This window comes from Lonchura striata, chromosome 20, assembly GCF_046129695.1.
Source record: "Lonchura striata isolate bLonStr1 chromosome 20, bLonStr1.mat, whole genome shotgun sequence".
Taxonomy (NCBI): domain Eukaryota; kingdom Metazoa; phylum Chordata; class Aves; order Passeriformes; family Estrildidae; genus Lonchura; species Lonchura striata.
In genome coordinates this window covers 1,698,158-1,721,284 of record NC_134622.1, presented here as the reverse complement: position 1 = coordinate 1,721,284, position 23,127 = coordinate 1,698,158, and the positions used below count along the sequence as shown (strand labels likewise).

Below are 23,127 nucleotides of genomic sequence, written 5' to 3'. Positions count from 1 at the left end.
GTTTAACCCTTCAGAGCAGAACTGGGTGAGATTTCACCCTTCAGAGCAGAACTGGGTGAGGTTTCACCCTTTGGAGCAGAACTGGGTGAGATTTCACCCTTCAGAGCAGAACTGGGTGAGGTTTCACCCTTTGGAGCAGAACTGGCTGAGGTTTAACCCTTCAGAGCAGAACTGGCTGAGGTTTCACCCTTCAGAGCAGAACTGGGTTGAGGTTTCACCCTTCGGAGCAGAACTGGCTGAGGTTTCACCCTTCAGAGCAGAACTGGGTGAGGTTTCACCCTTTGGAGCAGAACTGGCTGAGGTTTAACCCTTCAGAGCAGAACTGGGTGAGGTTTCACCCTTCGGAGCAGAACTGGCTGAGGTTTCACCCTTCAGAGCAGAACTGGGTGAGGTTTAACCCTTCAGAGCAGAACTGGGTGAGATTTCACCCTTCAGAGCCCCAGCCCAGCCCCAAACCCAGGAGGAATTCCAGCAGCCAGAGCTGGGAGGGCTCTGTGGGCTTTTGTTTTGCTCTTCGAAAGATAGCCCTGTAATTTAGTGACTCATCCATTCTCCAGCCTTTGTTGCTTTTCATTTTCAACATCTTTAAGCTGTTTGTGGAGAATGTGCTTATTTTTAGACTTCCCATCAGGGAGAGGCATCTGAGCTGGTTCCGAGGGAAGAGCTCCATTGAGGCTTTGGTGTCTGGGGTGTTAATGGGCAAATTTCCTGCTGGGGAGAGATCTCCTTCCCTTCCCTCACTGTGCTGGGAGCTGGGAGCAGGCAGGGATTGCCAGGCTGTGCCCTGGAGGGTGTGCTGAGCTCAGAGCTCCTGGAGGGAGGACGAGGATGGATACAGGGAAAAACAACAATTATTTGGGCATCAGGAATAAATGGGAGCCTCAGGATCTCAAATCATCCTTATCATACCTGCAAATCTCTGTCCATGGCTCAGAAATTCTCTGTCCCATGGCACAGGTTGGCAGCAGAAGGGCAAAGGGGAAGAGCAGCCCTCAGCCAACAGCCAACCCCCATTTCCCTCCACTGCAGCAAATAATGAGGAGTATTTCTGCTTAATACAGTTGTTGGGTTTTTTTAAAGTAATGTTTTTATTTGAAAAAAATAAATCCTTTTTTTTTTTTCCTAGAAAATTGACAGAACAGAAGATGCTTTTTGAGTTAATGAATAGGTTTGGGGTTGGGTTGGTTTGTGAAGTCTGACACCTCCTCATTTTGGTTTGCAGCTCCAAATTCTTGTGGGGAGCTTTAAAATGAAAGGAAATTTCAAAATTAAAATTGGTTCTGTAGCACTCTGAGCCAGGCATCTGCTCAGAAAAAAAAAAAAAAAAAAAAAAAAGGTGGGGGGGGGAACCCCAATCCTGCCTGCTTCTTTTTTTTCTTTTCTTTTTTTTTTTTTTATTTAATTAAGTCAACAGAGAACGGAAAGGCCTCAAATGAAAACCATGCTGGCCCCAAACGTCTCCAAGGCTCCAGATGTGAATTCCTGCACCTTCTGCTGGCGAGCACATCCTGGCTGGCCTCCAGCACAGCCCCTGCTCAGGAACGAGAGCAGAGACCCAGGCATGTCCTGGAAAAGGTCAGGAGGGGGCTCCAGTCCATCCCTGGAATATCCCTGGAATATGGGATCATCCAGACCTGAGCTGAGCTCTCAGGGCACATCCTATGGACTCTGCTTTCCCTCATGGAGCTATTTGGGGTTTGCCACTGAAACAGAGATTTTTAAAATTCACTTAAGTTAACAAAATGAATAAAGCATTTATATTTTAGTTTGTAGAGTTATGTGTTGAATTTTAACCTTTTACTTAAGTAACCTCTGTGTGGCACAAAAGGGCATAAGAAAATGCAAATTTCTGAAGCTTCTTGCACAAAGAACAATGGCTAGGGATGCAAAGAACCCAGGTAAAGAGGCTCCCCTGTCTCCAAGCCTATTAAGACTGACAGAAAGCACACGCGCAGAGAGGGAAAATTCAAAAGTTCAATCATGAGGAAGAGCAAAATCTTCAGCCTCAGAAGGAACACCACAGCAAACCAGGTGTGCCCAGCAGGGCGTGGAGCTGTTCAGCATGAGAGGCAAGGGCAGCAGGGCCAGGGGTTGAATATGCATAGAAAAGTTGTTCAGTGTATTATATATGGAACACCTTTGGGAATAAATGTGTGGGTCAGACTGAGGCTCGGGGCACAAGTTTTTGGGGAGATACCTCACTTGTGCTGGGCACTGACAGTACATACCCACTTCAGAACTAGCCCAGGCTGTGGAGTCTATTAATTTATTCCATGTATTGGCTGTGGAGTCTATTAATTTATTCCATGTATTGCTTCACCATCCTGTGCCATGCCCTGTCCCCACATGTCCCTCAGTGCCCCAAAGCAGGCTGGGGCTCCGCACAGCCCCAGAGGCAGTGCCAGGGGCTGCTCCCCCAGCCAGAGCTCCTGGGCAGCCCCGGAGCCTTTCCAGGCTCATGGAAAGAGCCGCAGTGCTCATGGATGGCTGGAAGCACTCCATGGCCCCTGGATGTTCCCTTCCTTGGCCCCTGGCTGTCCCCTCCCCGGTGTCACTGGCAGGGAAGGACCCTTCTGCTCTGCACTGCCCAGCAGCAGCCCCAGAGCAGCTCTGGAGGCTCCTGGCCGTGTTTTACCTCCTGACACAGACACAGGACCCAAAGGTGCTGAGCCAGAGCTCTCTGCTCTGCTGTTTGCACCCCACGGCCTCGTGGTGGCACAAAGGACTTCCCTGGAGGAGCTGCCCCCACCTCCCCACCTCGTGTTCCCAAGGTGCTGCACCCTCTCTTTCCATTTCCTTAAATCTTTACATCAGAGAATCCCAGAATGGGTTGGGTGGGGTTAGAAGGGGCCTCAAAGCCCACCCAGTGCCACCCCTGCCATGGCAGCGACCCCTCCCACTGTCCCAAGATGCTCCCAGCCCTGTCCACAGCCCCAGCTGCTCTGGGCACCTGTGCCAGGGCTGTCTCAGGGGACAATTCCCTCCCAGTATCCCACCTATCCCTGCCCTCTGGCAGTGGAAACCATTCCCTTCATCCTGGCACTCCATGCAAAGCTCAAGGATGGTTTTTTTTTGTTGCATCTAAAACTTTCCATGAAGCACAGGGAAACTTCCAGAGGGGCTTTGGGGTGAACCTCGAGCCCTGGGTGAAGGCCCAGGAGAGCTGGATGCCCTGGGGGATCAGGAACAGCCCCTCTGGAGGAGCTGGCTCAGGGAACATGAGGCAGGAGGGTCGGTGTGCCCAGGTTGGGGGGGACAGTGACAATAGCATTGGTTTGTGCCTTTATTTACCTGGCCAGGTGCCCCAGCTCTGCAGCCAGCACCCCCAGCCATCAGCTGGAGCCCCTGTCCCAGGAGGAGGACTGGAGACATCCACTGAGTGCTTGGGCCCTGAAATGCAGCGGCTTAAGAGAAAAATCTCACTGTATTTTTTAAAATGAAAGCTTTTCTGCAGTAGATTCAACCCAGAAAAACCCTGCTCAGTCTGTGGATTGCAGGTATGAGCCAAATACATGGTGAAAAGGAGATAAACACCGTGTCCTCCTGCATGGCCCCAGGAGACAAATTCCCCATTTAGAAAGCCGATAAAAACGTATTTCTTTTAGAATAACTGCATTCACGGCACATTGTTTCTCTGAAAAAAAGATGTTAGTGACTTTGAACTCCTCCAATGCCATCCAGAACATTTTTTTTTTCCCCAAAGTGTCTTGAAAGTAGCAAAAATTACAAAAAAAATTAATGACTGTTAACAGCTGAAACAGATGGTCGGCTGTGAGTCCCCACAGCCTCATGCAACTGTGAGTCAAGCCATTTTTCAAAATGCTGAAGAAAGAAAAGTAATAACAATAATAAAAAAAAAAAAATCAATTTCCAAGGCTACCAGGCTTCCAAAATTCCACTCGGACTTCCCAGGCGGAGGCAGCAGGAAAGGAGGGGCTGGCTCGGTTGGGACCCAGCAGAGTCCCTTTGCCCTCCGGGGAGATGCTCAGGGCTTGTCCGCGCCCAGCAGCGCCTGGGGCGGGGTTCTGCTCCAGGGGCAGAGCCGGGCGTCCTCCCTGTGGCGACATCCCCGCAGCCCCGTGTCCCCACGCCCACCCGGGAGCAGGAGCATCCCTCCCTCCCTCCCTCCCTCCCTCCCTCCGAAGGGCCCGGAGAGGAGAACAGCACTTGCCAGGAGGGGAACTCTGGTTGCCTGCTCCGCTGCGGCGGCTCCTCCTTCTCGCCGGGAGCTTCATCCCCGCGGCCACCGTCATGCTCGGGCTGCGCCTCTGCCGGCTCCGGGACCAGCCCCATCGGGCAGACGAGTCGGGCGGGCCCGGCCGCTGGGCGAGCTCATCATGGGGCCGGGCGAGCCCGGAGCGCGACTCTGCGGGCGAGGAGCGACACGAACTTCAGCGCACGCACGGCGAGGCTTTTCGCATTTCTTTAAAGCCCCGCCGTCCACCATTCACGCCGGGGAGCGGGACAACAGCGGCAGGAGCGCGGCAGCGCCGGCCGCATCTGGAGCAGATGTTGGGCTCCCGGTAAAAGCGGCGCTTGGCGGGGAACGCGCCGTGCCACGGGAAGGAACGTGGGGAAGAACTCCGCGACACGGCCCCGCTCCTCCGGGCACCGGCTCGTGTGCTGGCAGGGCAGGGCTGGCACAGAGCAGAGGGAAGGGGCAGGGCTGGCTCCAGCTGCAGCCCGGGGCTGGGGGGGCTCAGACCCGCAGCTGTCACAGACGTTCCTTGGAAGCGCCGGGCACATGCCGGCACATCCTCCACACATCCCCGTGGGCTGCCATGAGCCCCCTGGCCAGGAGCACCCGGGCCAGCCTCGCTCGGGGTCCCTGCAGCGGCCCCGGTTCTGTGCCAGGAGGTGGCACCGGGACGTGCCGGGACAAGAGGAGCACCTTTCATTGCCAGCCGCCACCCCCAGGGTGTCCCCTCAGCCAGTGTCACCTCTCCAGCCGTCACACACCAACCCGACCAGCCCCTCTGCCGTGTCACCGACCCCTGCCCGTCCCCACAGGGCCCTCCCAGCCCACGGCCACAGCTCCCCTTCCCCGGCCCGGCGTGGCCATGCCAGGGCTCCTCTGGGCACGGCTCTCCTTCCTCTCTGCAGCCAGGACCTGGCTGGCCCCGTCCCCATTCCTTTGGGGACATCACCCCTGAGGCAGGGAGCGTTTGAACGATGCTCACAGGCACCTGCTGTGGCTTGGGGACTGTCCTGTGCAGGGCCAGGAGCTGGAACTTCAGGGTCCTTGAGGATCCTCCCCCACTCAGGATATTCCATCAATCTCTGATCCTCCAGCCAGGCTCTCACTATGCTCCAGCCAGGCTCTCACTATGCTCTGACAGACACTTTTATTTATTTACTGCTGGCCCCGGTGCCCCCCGGTGCCCCACACATGCCCCTCGTTATCCTTCCTGACACCGGCTCGGGGCCAGCCGCGGTCCTGCCGGGCCCCTCCCTGCTGTCCCCTCCCTGCTGTCCCCTCCCTGCTGTCCCCTGCCCATCTGTCACTCGCCAGCTGGCCTCTCTTTCCCGTTTTGTGGAAGGTGAGTTGAAAGCAATAATTTCTTTGCCCGCAATTACACAACACCTCAAGCACCTGAGCTCTGACCCAGCCCTCCAAGCTGCATTATTGTTATTGTTGTTGTGGTTATTATTATTATTATTATTATTATTATTATTATTATTATTATTATTATTATCATCATCATCATCACCACCACCACTATCATCATCATCATTATTATTATTACTGTTATCCCAGCCCTCTGAGAGCATCTTCTTGATACAGTCCTTATATTTTGGGCTACCTATTTTATCTCTCTGATTTGCAACATCTCCTCTGATGTCTTAGCTCCACTCTTCACTAATACAAACTTGGAGATGACTTTCAGTGCAAATTTTCTTCCTGAGAAGAAATTTTCTTCTTGCTCCTCTTCCTCAATGTGAGCCTCGCACTTTACCCCGCCAGCCAACCACTTAAGGCCAGTAGGAAATGGACTTCCGTTTTCCCTAGATAATGACTGATCTTGCAGATTGGATAATGAAATGAGTAATGCCATTAGCAGCCCATTAATCAGTGGTGAGCAGTGAATAACACCAGAGCACAGCTCTCAAATGCTCCTGAAGGACGGGGGAATGGGAACTGGGCAAAAATGGGGAAACCACCCAAAATCCAGTCCCCTGCCCCCCACATATATATTTTTTTTACTGTCGAGCGGCTAACAATCAATTCTTTGCCTGGAGGATCCAGCCTTGTGCCAGCCTGTCCAGACACCCTGCACATCCTAAATCCTGCTGAATTCCACACTTAGCTGGAAGGCACTTCCTTCATTTCTGTCCCTGCCTCGTGCAGGATGTGAAAAAAGAGGGAGGAATCCAGGAGAGCCCTTCCCTGCAGCGTCATTAACTGTGACAGCACGGCCACAGCCACAGCAGGACCTGTCCCCGTGCTCAGGACCTGTCCCCGTGCTCAGGACCTGTCCCCATGCTCAGGACCTGTCCCCGTGCACAGGACCTGTCCCCGTGCTCAGGACCTGTCCCCGTGCTCAGGACCTGTCCCCAAGCACAGACCTGTCCCCAAGCTCAGGACCTGTCCCCAAGCACAGGACCTGTCCCCATGCTCAGGACTTGTCCCCGTGCTCAGGACCTGTCCCCGTGCTCAGGACCTGTCCCCATGCTCAGGACCTGTCCCCGTGCTCAGGACCTGTCCCCGTGCTTAGGACCTGTCCCCATGCTCAGGACCTGTCCCCGTGCTCAGGACCTGTCCCCAAGCTCAGGACCTGTCCCTATCCTCAGGACCTGTCCCCGTGCACAGGACCTGTCCCCAAGCACAGGACCTGTCCCCATGTTCAGGACCTGTCCCCAAGCCCAGGACCTGTCCCCATGCTCAGGACCTGTCCCCATGCTCAGGACCTGTCCCCGTGCTCAGGACCTGTCCTGGTCCCTGGCTGTGCCTGAGCAGGGGTTTGCTGCTGTCCTGCCAGCGGGTGAGAAACAGGAGATGCCGGAGCAGATCAGAAATGAAACCTGAGCAGCTCCTCCTGGAGAGTGGCTGTTCGGTGTCTCTGCTTTCTGTCTCGCTGTGTTATTTCCACCCGTGGAGAATGTGGCACCTCTGAGCCCAGGTCTCCAATCCCCAGCCAGGCACGGCTCTCCCAAGGCACTGCTCAGCTGCTCCCCTTCATCTTCCAACCCCAGAATCACTGAGCTTGGAAAAGATCTCCAGGATGAAGTCCCAGCTGTGCCCCAGCCCCACCTTGTCCCCAGCCCAGAGCACTCAGTGCCACCTCCAGCCCTTCCCTGGGCACCTCCAGGGATGGGGACTCCAAACCTCCCTGGGCAGTTCCAATGCCTGAGCACCTTTCCATGGGGAAATTCCTGCTGGTGTCCACCCTGAGCCTGCCCTGGCCCAGCCTGAGGCTGTTCCCTCTCCTCTGTCCCTGTTCCCTGGAGCAGAGCCCGACCCCCCGGCTGTCCCCTCCTGTCAGGAGCTGTGCAGAGCCACAAGGTCCCCCTGAGCCTCCTTTTCTCCAGGCTGAGCCCCTTCCCAGCTGCCTCAGCTGCTCCTGGGGCTCAGCCCCTTCCCAGCTCCGTTCCCTGCCCTGGACACGCTCCAGCCCTCCAGGGTCTTCCTTGGAGCAGCCCAGAACAGGACATAGGACTGGAGGTGCCTCATCCTCGAGGTGTGGCCTCAATATTTATGCCAAGTGCCCTAGCAGGGATCTTAGGAAGAGCTCCAGCGTGGTTAAACACCATCCTGAACTGCTGAGGGCCTTTCCCCAGGCATGCTCATTCTGGGAGAGAGGAAAATTGGGAACAACAACCCTAAAAATAAAAATTATCAAAGAGAAGACAGAATGAGACCCTTTTTAACCCCCTCCCTAAGACACCTCCTGTGTCCTCACTCCAGCCTATCTCACAGCACCCCAGTGAGGCTGTGAACACCTCGGTGGCCGCTGTGTCCCTGAAAGGGTTCATTGGGAAGGCATTTTCTGCCCAGTCCCCTCGCTGGCCCTGGGTTCCCTCTCCTCCTCCTCGCTCTGTGCCGGTGGAAGGAGCCAGCGCCGATGGTGACTCCCGGAGCTCACCCCAGCACATCCCCACGGCTCTCGGGTGACACTTTGTCACCAAAAATGTGCTGCCGGGGAGAGGCAGGAGGAGCACAAACACGGGCAGGAGCAAAGGATGGGGCTAATCCAACCCGGGCGTGACACGACTTTCTTTTCTCTGATAATCGGTTCTGCTCAGAAGCTGAGAAACCCAGCTCCAAGGGAAAAGAAAGGTCCTCACATCACTTCTTCCATCAGGCTGACACCTCTTCATCCCAGGGAATTTAACATCTGTTACATAATTCAGGGAACATGTGGTTATTTTCCAGGCTTATTAATAGCCCAAACCCCAGAGCTTAAGTGGAAATGAGCAGCTGCTCCAGACTTCACCTCTGGAGAAGGGCTGGGAGCAGGTACCGGGCAGGGCTGGCTGGGGCTCAGGGCTCCCTCACGCCACAGCTTGGACTGATGCTGAGCCAGCTGCATTCCCACATTCCCCAGTGCCTCTTGCCTTTCACATCTCATTTGTCTTTCCAGGAAAGGCAGAGGCTGGTGGAGAGGGTCACAGATAGAGAGAGGGTTAGGGAAGTGCAGAGAGGAGGGGAGGGAGACAGTGGATCATTGTAACCTTCATCCCAAAACACCTCCATTAGCAGGTCTCTCAGTCATTTCCAAGATGTCCAACAGGGCTTGCAGGCACTTCCATGGTAGGATTTAATCCTGAATGCCTGAGCTGCCCTCACGGGCTGAGGGAAGGCCCTTGGCACTTGGCAGAATGCAGGAAGGCTGCCTGTGGCTCTGTTCCTGTGGGGATGGAGGGCAGGTCCATGAGCACTCCACTCCAGAATGGTGCCTTGGATGCTCCCTGCTGTTTCCAGGTGGGACTCGGGCTGGGCAACAGGTAAAGGTGAGGCTGAAGCTGGGACACACAGGCATGCACAGGATATTCTTGAGACACTCAGGCACAACTCACATCAAGTACAGGAGAGGCAAAGTTCCCCAGCCACCTCCAGCCTATCCAGGGGTACATTAATGGATCACACAAATGATCTCACTCTCTCATCGTCCTAGCAGAACCCAAAGATCATCTTGATTCAGTCCCAAACCTCTCTGTGGCTTTAATCCAGCATGGAAAACCCAAACCTGACAAACGATGGGGGCTGGGGAGAACCTCTTCATTTCCTGGCAGGAAGATCTGCCCAGAAGGGGAGAGGCCAGCAGGGCGAGGAGGTGGCCCTGGGTGGCTCTGGGTGCAGCCAGGACTGGGCACAGCAGAGAGCAGGGCCAGAGCTGCAGCGCTCAGAGCTCAGGAGCTGCTCCAGCTCCAGCCCAGGAACAGCCCTAGGGCAGAGCAGAGCTCCCACATCTCATCCCACAGGGAAAACCAGGCAGGAAATTGGGGTTTCTCCACGTTCAGTGATGCACACAGGGCAAACCCTCCGCAAAGACATGCTGGGAGGTGACTGCACTGCAGGGAAAAGCCTTGGCTTCAAAAGGAGCAGGGAGCTGCCTCCAGGCACCACATCCCAGCTCCTGCCTCCCTGCTGCACCAAAGCTGAGCCTTGGGACTGCAAAATGCAATTTCCGTGTGGTCAAGAACCACGGAGCACAGCCTGTGCCTGGGAGACCTCGGAAGGGGAGCATGGACAGAGCCTGGAGCTGGGCTGGGATTTGGGTTTATCCAGTCTCCAGACCCTGCTGCCTTGGATGTTCCCAGCCCAGGCTGGGCTCAGCTCTGCACTCTCCCCACTGCACGGCTTCCCATGCAAATTAAAATGATCTGCTAAAAAAATAATTAAGTGAACAATTCCTCTAAATCTGAAATCACCAAATCCAAACTGCTTCTGCTACTCCCAAACCTCTTCCTGACCTAAACCAGAAGGGATCATTTTGGCAGAGGAAAAGAGGTGCCAACTTCAGCAGAATTTGACCCAAACTTTCTTTTTTCCCTCCCTGTAGCCACCTTTTTCCACCCCACCCAGCTGAAAGTTCACACATTTTTACTTTTACAGGCATATTTTCCCTGTTCACTAAGCCATGCTTATCTGACCTCCTGGATCTGTAGCAGTCATTTCTTATTCCTTCTCCTGTACCTGGGCTGATCCTCTTAGCTTTGCTGGAAGGATTTAGACAAAAATATTATTTTTGACATCCTGGGATTCTTTCACAGAATCTTCCATTCCAGCTGCTATTTTTTGCATATTTATCCTGTTCCCAAAATCTGCAGGGTGGCAGTTCTGGGGTCAATTTGACTTAAACAATTCAGTTTATTAGCACAAAACCAGAGCCACAGGATATTAGGGAAGGAGTGTGCTGACTACCTAAAAGCTCTTGGAAATTTAGAAATCATCCAATTATGTCTGTTACCCAACAAGAGCTTTACACACTGCTCATGGTCTTTAGAAAAAGCAACTGGCAACGTCAGAAAAATTATAAATTGACAATTCCCAGTGATTGACCTCCTGTTCCTATTGTGCATTTGCCATGGAATGAAAGAAAAACAGGAAAGAGTCTTGCCAAGGTACGGGGAAGAAAAAAAAACAACACAAATGAATGAGATTTTGTTGGCAGAACTTGCAAATTATTCCTGCTCCCTTTCACCCGACTTCCGTCACATAATTGCCGTGTGCTGCAGCAAATTCCCTGGAAATGCTTCTGCTGGGAAGATGGAAGTTTGTGCAGAGCAAGAGGCTCCTGTCCTCAAAGCCCCAGGCAGGAATGAAGCACGAGCAGAAGGACCAAAGAGGAACAGGGTGAACGGGGTTTAGGTCCAAACCTGGCAGGCTGGGCTATAAGCCAGAATGCAGCAGGGGTTTGTGAGCATGGCCAGGCTGGAGAGCAGGGAAATCAGTGTGGAATGGCAGAGAGATGCTCAGGAATGGCAGAGATCTGTCCTGGAATGGCAGAGATCTGTCCTGGAATGGCAGAGCTGCTCTGGAATGGCAGAGATCTGTCCTGGAATGGCAGAGAGCTGTCCTGGAATGGCAGAGATCTGTCCTGGAATGGCAGAGCTGCTCTGGGGAATGGCAGAGCTGCTCTGGGGAATGGCACAGAGCTGTCCTGGAATGGCAGAGATCTGTCCTGGAATGGCAGAGATCTGTCCTGGAATGGCAGAGCTGCTCTGGGGAATGGCAGAGCTGCCCTGACTCAGAGCTGCAGCCCCTGGGCCAGGGGAGCTGCAAACCAGGCTTTGGGCTCTCAGAGATGCCCAGGCTGCAGCTGGGCTTCAGCAGCAGTGTGAGGGCATGGATGTGAGGGCATGGATGTGCTCAGCCAGCCAAGGAGGCCTCCTCCATCCCACCTCCACATCCTGCTCCTGGCTGCAGCATCAGCTGCTGGAAATTCCAGCAGGGAAGCCAAGCTCATCCCAACCCAGGCTGCTGCTCTTCATGGTGACACTGACCCAGCAGGGAGATTCCAGCTGGGAATGCTGGCTCAGGAGGGCACAGGGGGATCTGCTCCATGGTGGGAACGACCAAAGCAGCGCCCAAGGCTGGTCCCAGAGCAGGGAGAGCTCTCCCCAAGGGTCCTGCAGGCTCTGAACTCCATGAGCAGAGCTGAGCACTGGTGACGCTCTGGAAAAGGGAGAAATTCCATCTGAGCTCTACCCAAAAAGCTCGGTCAGGAGCAGATGGAAACAAAGCTGCAGTGGAGGTGCAGCCAGGAGACAGAGTGGGAACAAAGGTACCTGCAGGAGGCTGGGCTGAAATGGGCTCCATGGGCAGGGTGTGGGTGGGAGCCAGGTGAGGATGCTGAGGGTGTCAGAATCACAGAATATCCTGAGTGGGGTGGGATCCCCAGGGATCACCCAGCCCAGCTCCTGGCCCTGCACAGACACCCCAACAATCCCAGCCTGGGCATCCCTGGAGCTGTGGCAGCCTCGGGGCCATGCCCATTCCCTGGGCAGCCTGGGCAGTGCCAGCACCCTCTGGGGGAAGAACCTTTCCTGAAATCCAGCCTGACCTGCCCTGGCCCAGCTCCAGCTGTTCCTGTCCCTGTCCCACAGAGCAGAGATCAGTGTCTGCCCCTCCTCTGCCCCTCATGAGGACGATGGAACCATGATGAGTCTCCCCTCAGTCTCCTCCAGCTGAACATTCCAGTGCCCTCAGCTGCTCCTCTTCTCCTCAAGACCATTCACTTTCTTCATGGCCTCCTTTGGATGCTTCCTAATGGATTCATGGCTTTCCTTAATGGATTCATGGCTTTCCTTAATGGATTCATGCCTTTCCTACATTGTGGTGCCCCAAACTCCACACAACATTCGGGATGAGGCTGGCCCAGCCCAGAGCAGAGCAGGACAATCCCTCCTGGGTGGCCCCAGGACAGGAGCACTGCCCCCAGGGCTCTGACAGCACCAAGGCTTGATCCCAGCCTGTGAAACAAGGGAAGCACTGGGATCCAGATGTGAATACCTAAAACATTGTCACCTGTCCTGGCATCTCGGAGTGCTCCTCTGAAAGTGGCCCTGTGCTACAGAACCACATTGATGGAGTCTCTGAGGTTGGACACAACTCCAAGCCCACCAGCTCTGAGCTGTGCCCAAAGCCCACCTTGTTCCCAGCCCAGAGCACGGGTGCCAGGTGATTTCAGTGAGCCAGGGCTGGCACAGCACAAAGCTCCTGGTGCTCCTGAGGAAATCAGGAGCTCCTTTTCCTGGCTGGGGAAACATGCGTAAGGATTTGCAAGAAAAAGGGACACAGTCTCTGCACCTCAGTGCGTGCCCCGTGCCATTGACTGAAGTCATTGCACTTGAATTTATGTTTTTTTCTAAATCAGGACTTGGCTGGCAACTCTTGAGATCTCTAAAATAACTTTTTCTATGCTGCTGTTGTTCTCCAGCAGCACTTTGAGCTATTGCTTATCAAAAGGGGCCTCATTTTCCCAAATTAAATAAATACTCCATAAAGCATGGGACCTATAAATTAGTCCAATGTGCTTTCAAACATTCTGGGGTTTTGGTAAACAAAATCTATTTTATATTGAAACTCTGAAGCTTTACCTCATGCAATATCACTGTGCAAAAGTTTTAATTTGATTATACATCTTATTAACTGTGCTCTTGTGTGTCCTCCCCCTTTCTCTCCTGTTCAACTTATTTACTTTGAAATAAAAGCCAATCGTGGCTCATACAGCACTGCAATTTTCATCAGAATTCTTCTGCAAGTTGCTAGCAAGACATATTTAAGGCTGACCCTGACAACCATTTCTCATTTTCCTTCAAACATTTCAATTATTACTTAATTTAGGCCTGCTTGAATAGTCCTGCCACCTCTCATTTGACCACTGTCACAGCAATGCAGGAGTGACTTCAAAATGAAAGGGATTTGAAATTGCCATCAATGGACAAGTGGAGATGGTTAATTATGACTTCACTTAATATTGGTGGGGTCAAAATTCAAATCTGGGGTCAGCCCTGGGCCCCTCTGGCCTTGCCAGAGCTGGGGGACAATAAAGAACTGTTGAGTAGGAAAACATCGACTCTGGAAGCAGAAAACAAATTCTGTTTGGCTCTGAGATGGCCATGAACAATCCAAGGTATCAGAATTGCTCCTGTAACTGCAAATAGAAATATATATATGTATACATACATACATACATACATACATACATACATATATATATATATATATATATACACACACCTGACTATGTATATGTATATATACACCTGAATTTATATATGTATTGTAGTAAATACATACATTTTATATTAACTATAAAAAGGTATAAATGGAGAAACACACAACACACACTATACCGATTGTTATATAATTTTTAAAAAATTATATAACCTTAAAAATTGAGAAGCTGCTCAAATAGAAATAAAAAAGGAGAAGTTAAAAGATTAAAATAACTGCTTTAAACTCTCTGTTGCAAACCTGGAATAATCACAGACTGCTAAACCAACCAGAGGGAAAAGGAAAAAAGGTTGTGCAGCAACCCAGCAGAGCAGGGGAGTTAAAAGGCACTGCTCAAAGTGTATCCACGGAGGAAAGAGATCCCTGGGTGTGACAAACTGCTCGGAGCAGCGGGGTCGGCCAAAAAGGAGTCTGAAGAATCACTTGCAAAAGGTGAAACCACAGCCTGGTCAGAAGCAGGAGCAGAAGGAATTCTGGCAGGGGGGTGTGGAGGATGGGTGAGCACCCAGCACAGCTCAGGAGAGGCTGAAAGGGCCGGGGAATTGTTTGCATTCCTTTTCATTCCGGAGGAGATGGGAAAGGAGGCAGAAACAAAGATGAACAGTCAGTTTTCATAATGGAAACAACCTCCCACTGCAGCCCCAGAGAGCCCTGTAAAATAGACCCACTCAATGACTGGGAAATTACCTGGGGACTGGAGGTGTGTGTGAGTGCACTGACAACTTTCCTTAATGGCACAGAGTCAAGCAGGATGAGCAAACCATGAACTGCTGCAACAGCTGCACAAAAATCGAACAAAATCCAGCGTCTGAGGTCCAAAGAGCTGAATTTCAGTGCCAGATGCTGCTCAGGAGAAAAGGTCCCGTGGTCTCCCCTGCACTTGGCCTTGCTGGCCAGGAAGGGTCACTGGGGGGATGTGGAGGCTGCTTTGGAAAGAGCCACAGGAAAATCCAGTGTGAGAGGTTTCTGTCAGAGAAACAGAGCAAACTGGAACTGTGCTGCTGCCTGGCTCTGCTGTGCACCTGCAGGATGAACAAATCCCTGCTCGGAGCACTCGGGAAGGGAGATAACAGAACGAGGAAGAATGAGAGGAGGGAAAGGAGCTTGGACAGAGACAGAGAGTGAATTCTGCACAGAAACAGATTGAGAAGTCAGGGCCCTTCAGTCTGGCAAAGAGATGCTTGAAAAGGATATGGAAACACTTATTTAAACCAGAGTTTTATCACGTCCTCAACATCACGGAGCAAAGGCAATAGAGAACAAACACTTCGTGTTTCTCACAGCACCAGACAGAAGAGATACACAAGGAAATTACCAAGAAATTATTTCAAAAAAAAAGAAAAAGGCAGAGGAAGTGTTTTTGCAAATTGTGCCCAATTATGTTGTTGAATTTTTCCTGGAAGACATCAAGTGCTCAAAAGAGATAAAATAATGCATTGAGAGTGACAGACAGCCTTCAGCTCAGGAAGTTTTCAGCAGGGGTTGAGAGGAGCTGGGAAGCTGGAGGAGGAATGCGCTGCACTTGCCCTTCTTCAGGAGATGAGGTGAGAGGGGAATTTGTCCTCACTAGAGAGAGTCCCAAGGATGCAGCTCCAATACCAATGCCCTGAGTCACTGTGGCTTTTTTCCTACTGCCAGAAAAGCAAATGCTTCCTCCTGGAGCTTCTGGACACTGAGAACTGCAAGACATGTTCCAGCAATTTTATGTGGATCACAGTTTGGACACAAAGTGTTTAACTAATGGTCAAGAAGAAGCCCAGTGAATCATCACTAGTGATCCTGTGCTTTGCACAGAAGAGGTTCTCTTCATAATTCACACTCTGAAACTCAGCTAATCTGTTCTTTCAAACCCTTTAGGGTGACTCTCAGGCATGGCATCACCAAAACCAAATCGCTTTAAGGGACTCTGATGAGCTTGCCTGGGGTAGTGGCCTGAGGGGTGGCAGGGAGGGAGGAGGGAAGGCACCTGGCAGGTTTCTCCAGGTCCCAGAGGGAGTTCTGGGCTCTGATGTTGGACCAGAGCCTGCTGTGCTGTGCAAACACCCATGCAAAGGATGTTCTCCATCCCACACAGAGCTCAGCACCAGGGGCTGCCAGCTCTGGACTCCCCTCACAGCTGCCTCTCTCACCCTGCCTTTCATTTTTATAAACCAACCTTATTTCGGTGTTTTCTCTCCAGAGGCACACGAGAACACATGAAGGGGGTGCCTAGAGGGGACAAGGAAAGGCCATGGGGAACCTTGTGTTTCCTTCCAACCCCACTGCAAAGCTTCTCTGGAATCATGGATGTACACGGACACAGCGTCTCCTCTCATCCAGCCTGCACCTCCACACAAGCAGCACGGCACTGCCGAGGCTTCTCACGGATCCCAGGCTGGTTTGGGTTGGGGAAGCCTGTCTCATTCCCCTCCTGCCCGGGCAGGGACACCTGCACTGCCCCCAGCAGTGGCTTTGACTCTTGGTACCTGACCCTGGAGCAGTTTGGGGGGTCCTGCTCGGATCCAGAGCACACAGCCAAAATAGGGTCAGTGCTCCTAAAGGGACCAGAAGGGCTGTCCAGGGTTTCCTGGAGCCTCTGGCTGCTCCCAGTCTCTCTGCAGTGGTTTTCTCAAGCATTAAATGAGACCCCAGGTGCAGCCCCCTTGCCTTTAGTGCCAGAACAGGAATAAGCCCTTAGCACCTCATCACCCACCCTTCCACACAGTCCAGCTCGGCTGGAAACAGCAGGGACAGCATTTTCCACAGATCCATCTCTTTCCTGCATCCCAGAAAAAGCCTCTTTTACAGCTTTTGTTCCAGGAGGGAACAGGATATTTACCAAATATCCCAAATATCCCACTATTGCTTCAATCAGATCAGGGGACAAAACTGCAATTTCAATCCATAAAACAACCTCATGGATAAAAGAATCCACCCACTCTTCCAGCTTGTTTTTATGGATGATCCAAACTGCCTGGATCAAATTTCCACTGTGAATTCATCAGGAGCTTGGAACAGCTGTGGGCACCATGGGATGGGAACAGTGGGACTCCTGCTGTGCTGGGGTGCAGCTGACTGGGGTCTTGCCCCTTCAGGCTTTTCTCTGGGTTTTTCTTTTTTTTTTGTTGTTTTGTTTTTTTGGTTTTTTTTAATTAGTCCCACTGATGTCATTTGCATTACAACAGCACTGGGATCTGCACCTTTTGTTCCAGAAAATGGGATTTTGCATGTGAACTCATTGAGAGGAACTTACCAAAGCAACCCAGCTCCACATGGACTGAGATGCCAAGGGACAGTGCCACCCAACATAGGCTGCTTCGCATTGTCACAGCTCCATGTGACAGCAGTTAACACGTGTGACAGTCACATAGCATAACACCCTCCTGTCCATCACCAGGACAGAGGAATTTTGCCCTTCCCAGGAGCCACCACTGACAGTGGATCTCTGCCTGTGGGAATCCAGGGCTTCCCTCTGGCTGCCCTGGCAGGTCTGGGACCCTGGCAGGGGTCAGGAACCCCCTGGACAGAGCCCCCAGAGACACTGGCTGTGATCTCTGTCCATGGAAAAGAGTTTTCAATCTTACAGCATGAATTACCAGCTCTGAGTGTTTGATATCAGTAATAATTAAGCATGGCACGGGTGCAAAAGTAAAATGTTAGGATTCTAGATTAGGGGTCCAAAGGGGACAAGATGAAGGAAATTGGGTGTGTCTTGTCCTTTTTCTCCTTCTTCATGCCCTCCATGTTTCACTGTGATGTTGGCATTTTTCTGTTGGTTCAGGCTGGGGACACACTGTCCAACGTAGGTGACAGATATTGGCACGTTCTTGTAAATCCAGCCCAGGGAGTTTCTGGTATTGAATGTTTGTCACATCCCACTGAGGGCAGAGCCCCACACGCTGCCCTGCAGGACAGAGCTGGGCAGGGCAGCAGAACATGTTAGAGATAAACAGAATAAACAACCTGGAACCAGCACAGACCAATTATGACTTCTGCTTTGGCAGCGGGGCTGAAAGACAGAGACTTTTACAGTGTCAGGATCATCAATAGCTCAGATTCTGACATCTGCCCATGCTGCCACTTTGCCAAAGGGTCAGGGAGGGATCCCAGCCCTGGGGCAGCTCTGGGTGCTGTGTCCAGCCCTGCATCCTCAGGGACAGCAGCTCCTGGAGCGGGGCCAGCTCAGGTGTGAGGATGAGGAGGGCCTGGAGCATCTCTGTGCCAGGAAAGGCTGAGGGAGCCGGGGCTGCTCGGGCTGGAGAGGAGCCCCAGCTGAGAGGGGCCCTCAGGCCTGGCTGTCCCTGTGTGCAGGGAGGGCAGAGCAGGGCCCAGGCTCTGCTCCGGGGCCCAGCAGTGGCACCAGAGCCACGGGCAGGGCTGAGCCCAGGAGCTGCCCCTGCACAGGAGGCACAACTTCTGCCCTGGGCAGTGCCAGCCCTGCCCAGGCTGCCCAGGGAGGGGCTGGAGTCTCCCTCAGCGGGGATCCTGCCCAGCCTCTGCACACAATGCTGTGCCCTGGACTCTGGGATGCCACCCAGGGAGGTGGCACAGGCACCTCTGGGCTCCCTCCCTGCCTGGCCCAGCCCGGCATTCTGGGATTCTGTGACATTCTCCCCAGGCCTGGAGCCAGCTGAGGTGTCAGGGGGGTTGCAGATCATTACAAGCCACAAACATCCCCGGGGCAGCCAGGCCGGGTGACTCCTCCTCATCAGCAGCAGCTTCAGGGCAGCTCCTTGCTCTGAAGAACCAGCAGCTTTCTGTGCTTAACCCCTGGGGGACCTTCTCTCTTCCCAAGTTAATCCCTTCCCAGCTCTCTAGGCTGCTTTGCCACCGTGGATTTATGAGGCAGCAGAAATAAAAGAACACTCTGCATAGGTTCTTGTTTCATTTGCAGCTCTGGGGGTGCCAGCCCCTTCCTCCCTTTGCTCCTGCAGTGGAGCCTCCAGGAGAAACCTTTCCAAAATCAGCAGGGGCCTCCTGCCAACTCCCAGTGAAGCATCAGCAGCTCCTGAGGGTTTATTAATCCCCTTTGAAACAGTGCCTGAGGCTCCCAGAGCACTTGGGCAGGTCTCAGACTGAAGTCCAGGCTTTGGCTGGAGCCAGGAGCGACCCAGAGTCAGTCAGTTCTGGGCACAAGAGGATTTAAAGGGTGAAACCTGCATCAAACTGGGCAACATCTATACATTACTTTCTTGAAAATCTGTTCTCAAGGATCCCCAAGGCTCCCGACATGATTTAACTCTAGTTAAGGCCAGCCTCCAGCAGACATGGATTTCTGGCAGTCTCTGGGTGACCGTGGAACACAAGGTTTGCATTGTCTAGGCAGCCTCTCACCTCCTTCCATTCAAGTGGGGGCTTAAAATAATGCCCTGGGAGTGGCTTTTAGCTCAAAAGGCTAAAACATATCCTGAAGGAGGGGAAAAAAAAAGTGTAAAAACATCAAAGAAGACAAGAACAGAGCGTGATGTGGATGAACCTGCTCTAAAGGCCACCCGAGCCCAGCAAAAACACCTGGATGACCACAACAGATGCCCACGATCAGGATGACCCATCCCTGCAGGTCCATGTCTGGATCCTGCCATCCCCAGCCTGACACACCGTGCTGGTGTCTCTCCCACAAGCATTTCCCTCAATAACCATGCAATTTCACTCATATGCTGTGTTTTTACAACTTCAGACTTCTTCAGACTGCTTTTAATTTATCAGACTAATTCCAACTGCAATACCCTGCCAGTGTTGGAGAATGGGCTTGACAAACATCCCTTGCTCTAAATAGAAGAATCTATTAGATTCTAGCAGCTTGAAGTAGTAAATTTAGGTTTTATCTCCACCAGATCCATATTGGTCTCTTCCTGCTCCAGAAATCCTGCTGGGTTCCTTTTGTTTAAAGGTGACTGGCAAAGGGAAAGCAGAAATGTGAGCTCTGCCTTCTGTGCCTGGGCTCTTTCCACTCTACAGAGTCAAGGAGGTAGGAAAGGTTATTGCTGACAATAAAAATAGAATTATTTTCCTGCCTTTTCCTCAGAAAATCAGCTCTAGTTTGGAGCAGGAAAATCTCAGCTGGTTGGAGATGGACAGGCAGGGCAAGACGGAGCAAAAGACCTGATGGGACCTTTAAAGTCAGCCCTTTGTGCCCACCTGGGGATGGTCCCTGGTGGAGCTATCAAGCAGCCTGGGGAAGGGAAAGGGTTCTGGGGCTGCTCAGAACCTGTCCCACAGAGTCCAGCCTGTCCCTGGGGAACACTGGTGACTCTGCCCCACTTGCTCAGAGCCTGCTGCTCAATCAGGATTCAAATTCACCCTTCCCACCTGCATCAGCCTCAGTGGCCACCTCCAACATCAGCCCAGATGGGGAGGGACAAGCTTGGCACACCTCACCATTCCTGGGTGAAGAAAAGGGGGGGAAATGCAATGAGGCCTTTTCATCCCCACAAAGAGGAGTTCAAACTCAATTATCTCCCTTTAGAAAAGAAACCCTGGTGCAGATCACCTTTAAGGTGAGTGATAGATTCCAGGTGAGCCATTCCCTGTCCATGCCTGCCAGTCCTCCCAACGCTGGGCTCAGGAGTGACTGAAACCCTGCACTCCGAGCTCCACTGCAGAGCACAAAACAGTTTTGCCAATCTAAAAAACATCCCCTCACCTCCCTTCTTAATCTCAGTGCTCCCAGAATGAAATAGAAAAGCCAAACCTGGGCACCCAGCCCTTCCCCTCGCGGCGCGCCGCTCCTCCCGTGCTCAGGCATCCAGCGGGACGCGGCTCTGGGCTCGGGCAGCCCAGCAGGCTCGGCAGGGAGGTGGGAGCTGCCACCGAAGCTCCATCCTCCCACTGGGATCAGCTCCCAGCAGCTCTCCCTGGATCCCAGGCTCTGCTGTGTCTCCAGGCTGCTCTTGGGAGCACTGGAGATACGAAGGGCTGGGCCCGGGAATGATCCGTCCGTGCCAGGACGCATTCCCTGAGAGTCAGCAAAACTTTTCAGCCCTTCAATTCATTCTATTATTTCTGCTGATGGCACTATAAATAATTACTCCCCACCCTCCGTGTGCTTGAGCTGCTTTGCTGAAAAAAGATGCACATTTTGTTCATCTTTCAACACGCTGCTTGTGTTTTTTGGTGGCTTGCAAACCGTGCTCGGTGTTCTCCAGTTCTGCAGGATGGAGGGAACAGGTTCCAGGGGCCTCACCCGAGAAGAGCTTGCCTGCAATCCTGCTCAGACCATGGGAACGGGGCTTTTTAACTTTCAGGCACTTTCAGGTTTCCTTGCCAGGTCAATTTTCTTCCCTTGGAGCTGGGAACAATGGAGCCATTATCCCACCTCTCGGTCACAGCTCCTTCCTAATGTCGCCAAAGTCACAGATGGCTAAAGCACTACCAAGGGGTGGGAGCTGCTGGAGAAAGCAGGGAAAACCAATAATCCCAAAGCCCTGGGGTGCCCAGCATCCCTCTGCCTGCACTGCCCCTCACTCCATGAGTTCAGCACGGAGCTGTGCCGTGGATTTCCCTGTGTCCTGGCACCTCTGCTTTTCCTTGCGGGCTCTGTGCCCCCTCCTCTCCAAGTCTCACTCTTTCACTGCCCAAGGCAAAATGTTTTGCTGCCCACAAACCACCTGATCCCTGCAGGTGCTGCTGCTCAGACGCTCATTCTCTGACCCACGGCTCTGCTCTCTCTGCTCACTTCCAAGTTCTCTGTCCCGTCTCTCCCTCGTTGATGGCAAATACCATAGGTGAGGAGAAAACCCCCATTTTCCTGACCCAGCTGTGCAGCCCCACGGTCCTGTGGACTTTGGGCCATGCTGAGCTCAGAGGATCCCCTCCCCAAGACCTCCATCCTGGGAGATGAAGGCGAAGCAGAGTTTTTCCCGGTGGATTAAGAAAAGCGGTTTTTTTGCTGTGCTAACGCCACAACACACAGAACATAAACAGCTCCTCTCCTGATTTCCTGAGAGGTGGCCACCATCGAGCACTTCTCAAGGAGATTAGTGGCTGCTTTTCCAATCCTATTTCAAGCCTCGAGGAGGCTGCTATTTGTCAAAAGTGTTATTAACCTCCAATAGGCACCAGGATAAATGTTTGCTGGCACAGCCTCTCTCCTGCATGGATCGCGGAGGGAGAGATGCTCCCAGGGACCCAGCCTCACCTGGGACCCGGCTGCAAAGACTCCAACAGGCTCTCATTACAGTCAGGGCACCTTAAAGATGCACCCACCTGAAACGGGGATGGAGGAACGACAATCCATAATTTAAGGAAAAAGCCACGTTGCGTGGAAGAATAAACAGATAATCACTCTGTTAAGGAGGAGAGGGGGAGAGGAAAATCACTGACTGAGTGGGGCAGTTCACAGTTAAATGTTCTCTGGGCACAGAGCTCCTGCTGAAGGGCGATTTATCAGCCCAGCTAAGGCTGGGGTGAGTGACAGTGCTGGGGAGAGGAGACTCCGGCGTGCAAACGACGCTGTCGTTCCCAATAACCCGGGATTCGCTCCGCGAGGCTCTCCAGAACTGCTCTGCATTGCGAGTGCAATGCGCATGGAAGGATGTGGCAAAACTCCCCTAACCTGGGAGGGACGGGGGGACGGAGAGGAGCCGAGCGGCGGCAGCGCGCCGGGGACCAACTTCTGCCCTCATTTATGGGCCAGGCATCCCAACTTATCTTCTGCTGAACGGCAGCTCCGGGGTTTAAGCAGCCAGGGAAAAACGCCACAACTCTGGGTCATGCGCTCAATTATTTAAAAGGGAAGGAAGGGAGAGGGAAGGGAGCGGCGGTGGCAGGACAGGCAGCCCCGGGCCCCAGGTGCGCGGTGGGAGGGCTCCTCCTGCCACCGGCCCCGCGTCAGCCGCAGCCACGCGTTCGAGTTTCTCCCCGGCAAAGGCAAACACATGGGAAAAGCAGGGGGATGCTCCCGGCCGGCAGCCGGGAGCGGGGAGAAGCCGTGCCCGCAGCCCCGTCCCTCCGCGCGTACCTCCAGCCGCCGGTGCCCGGCGAGCCGCGCTGCCCGTCCATGCCGTGCCGGAGACGGAGCCCGAGGTGTCCTGGGGAAGCGCGGGCGGCTGCCGTGACTTGGGAATACAGAATATGGTACAAGCTTTAATTAAAAGAGTCTGAAGGCTCTCTCCTGCTCGCTCGTCCTTTTTTTCGCAGTACCGGATCGGATTTAAAGGGCTAGAACCCCAATTTGGCACTGCTGCTGCCCCCGGAGCGCCGCGCTGCCGCCCGGGCCTGCCAGCGCCAGCATCCTCCTGCCGCCCGTCGGGGGCATCCTGGCAGCCCGCGGGGCCGGATCCGGCAGCACCGGGAGCTGCGCCGGCAGCAGCAGCGAGCTGGAAATCAACGCTCCCTCCAGCAGGCACGGCGGTGGCGAGAGGGGATCCCGCAGGCACCGGGATGGGCGAGGGCAGCCCGAGCGCTCCTGAGGGTGCGCGGAGCAAAGTTCGTGTTCTACCAGCGCTCCAGAGAAGTGGGAGGAG

The 23,127-nt window shown here is 53.3% G+C and overlaps 1 protein-coding gene across 2 annotated transcripts in view; it reads right to left on the bottom strand.

The window, feature by feature from the left end:
- CALN1 (calneuron 1) overlaps window positions 1–22,915 on the bottom strand; it is a 150,776-nt gene extending 127,861 nt beyond the window's left edge. Inside the window, exons 1-2 of one of the 2 annotated variants that reach the window (XM_077787472.1) lie at window positions 22,623–22,915; window positions 4,168–4,366 (exon numbers count right to left, since the gene is read on the bottom strand). In XM_077787472.1, coding sequence (XP_077643598.1) covers window positions 4,168–4,293 — 126 coding nt within the window. In that variant the 5' untranslated portion in view covers window positions 4,294–4,366; window positions 22,623–22,915. Of the gene's footprint in view, window positions 1–4,167; window positions 4,367–20,354; window positions 20,551–22,622 lie in introns of those variants that run through there. The other variant, XM_077787471.1, reaches the window with a different exon arrangement.
- Window positions 22,916–23,127: the final 212 nt, after the last annotated feature.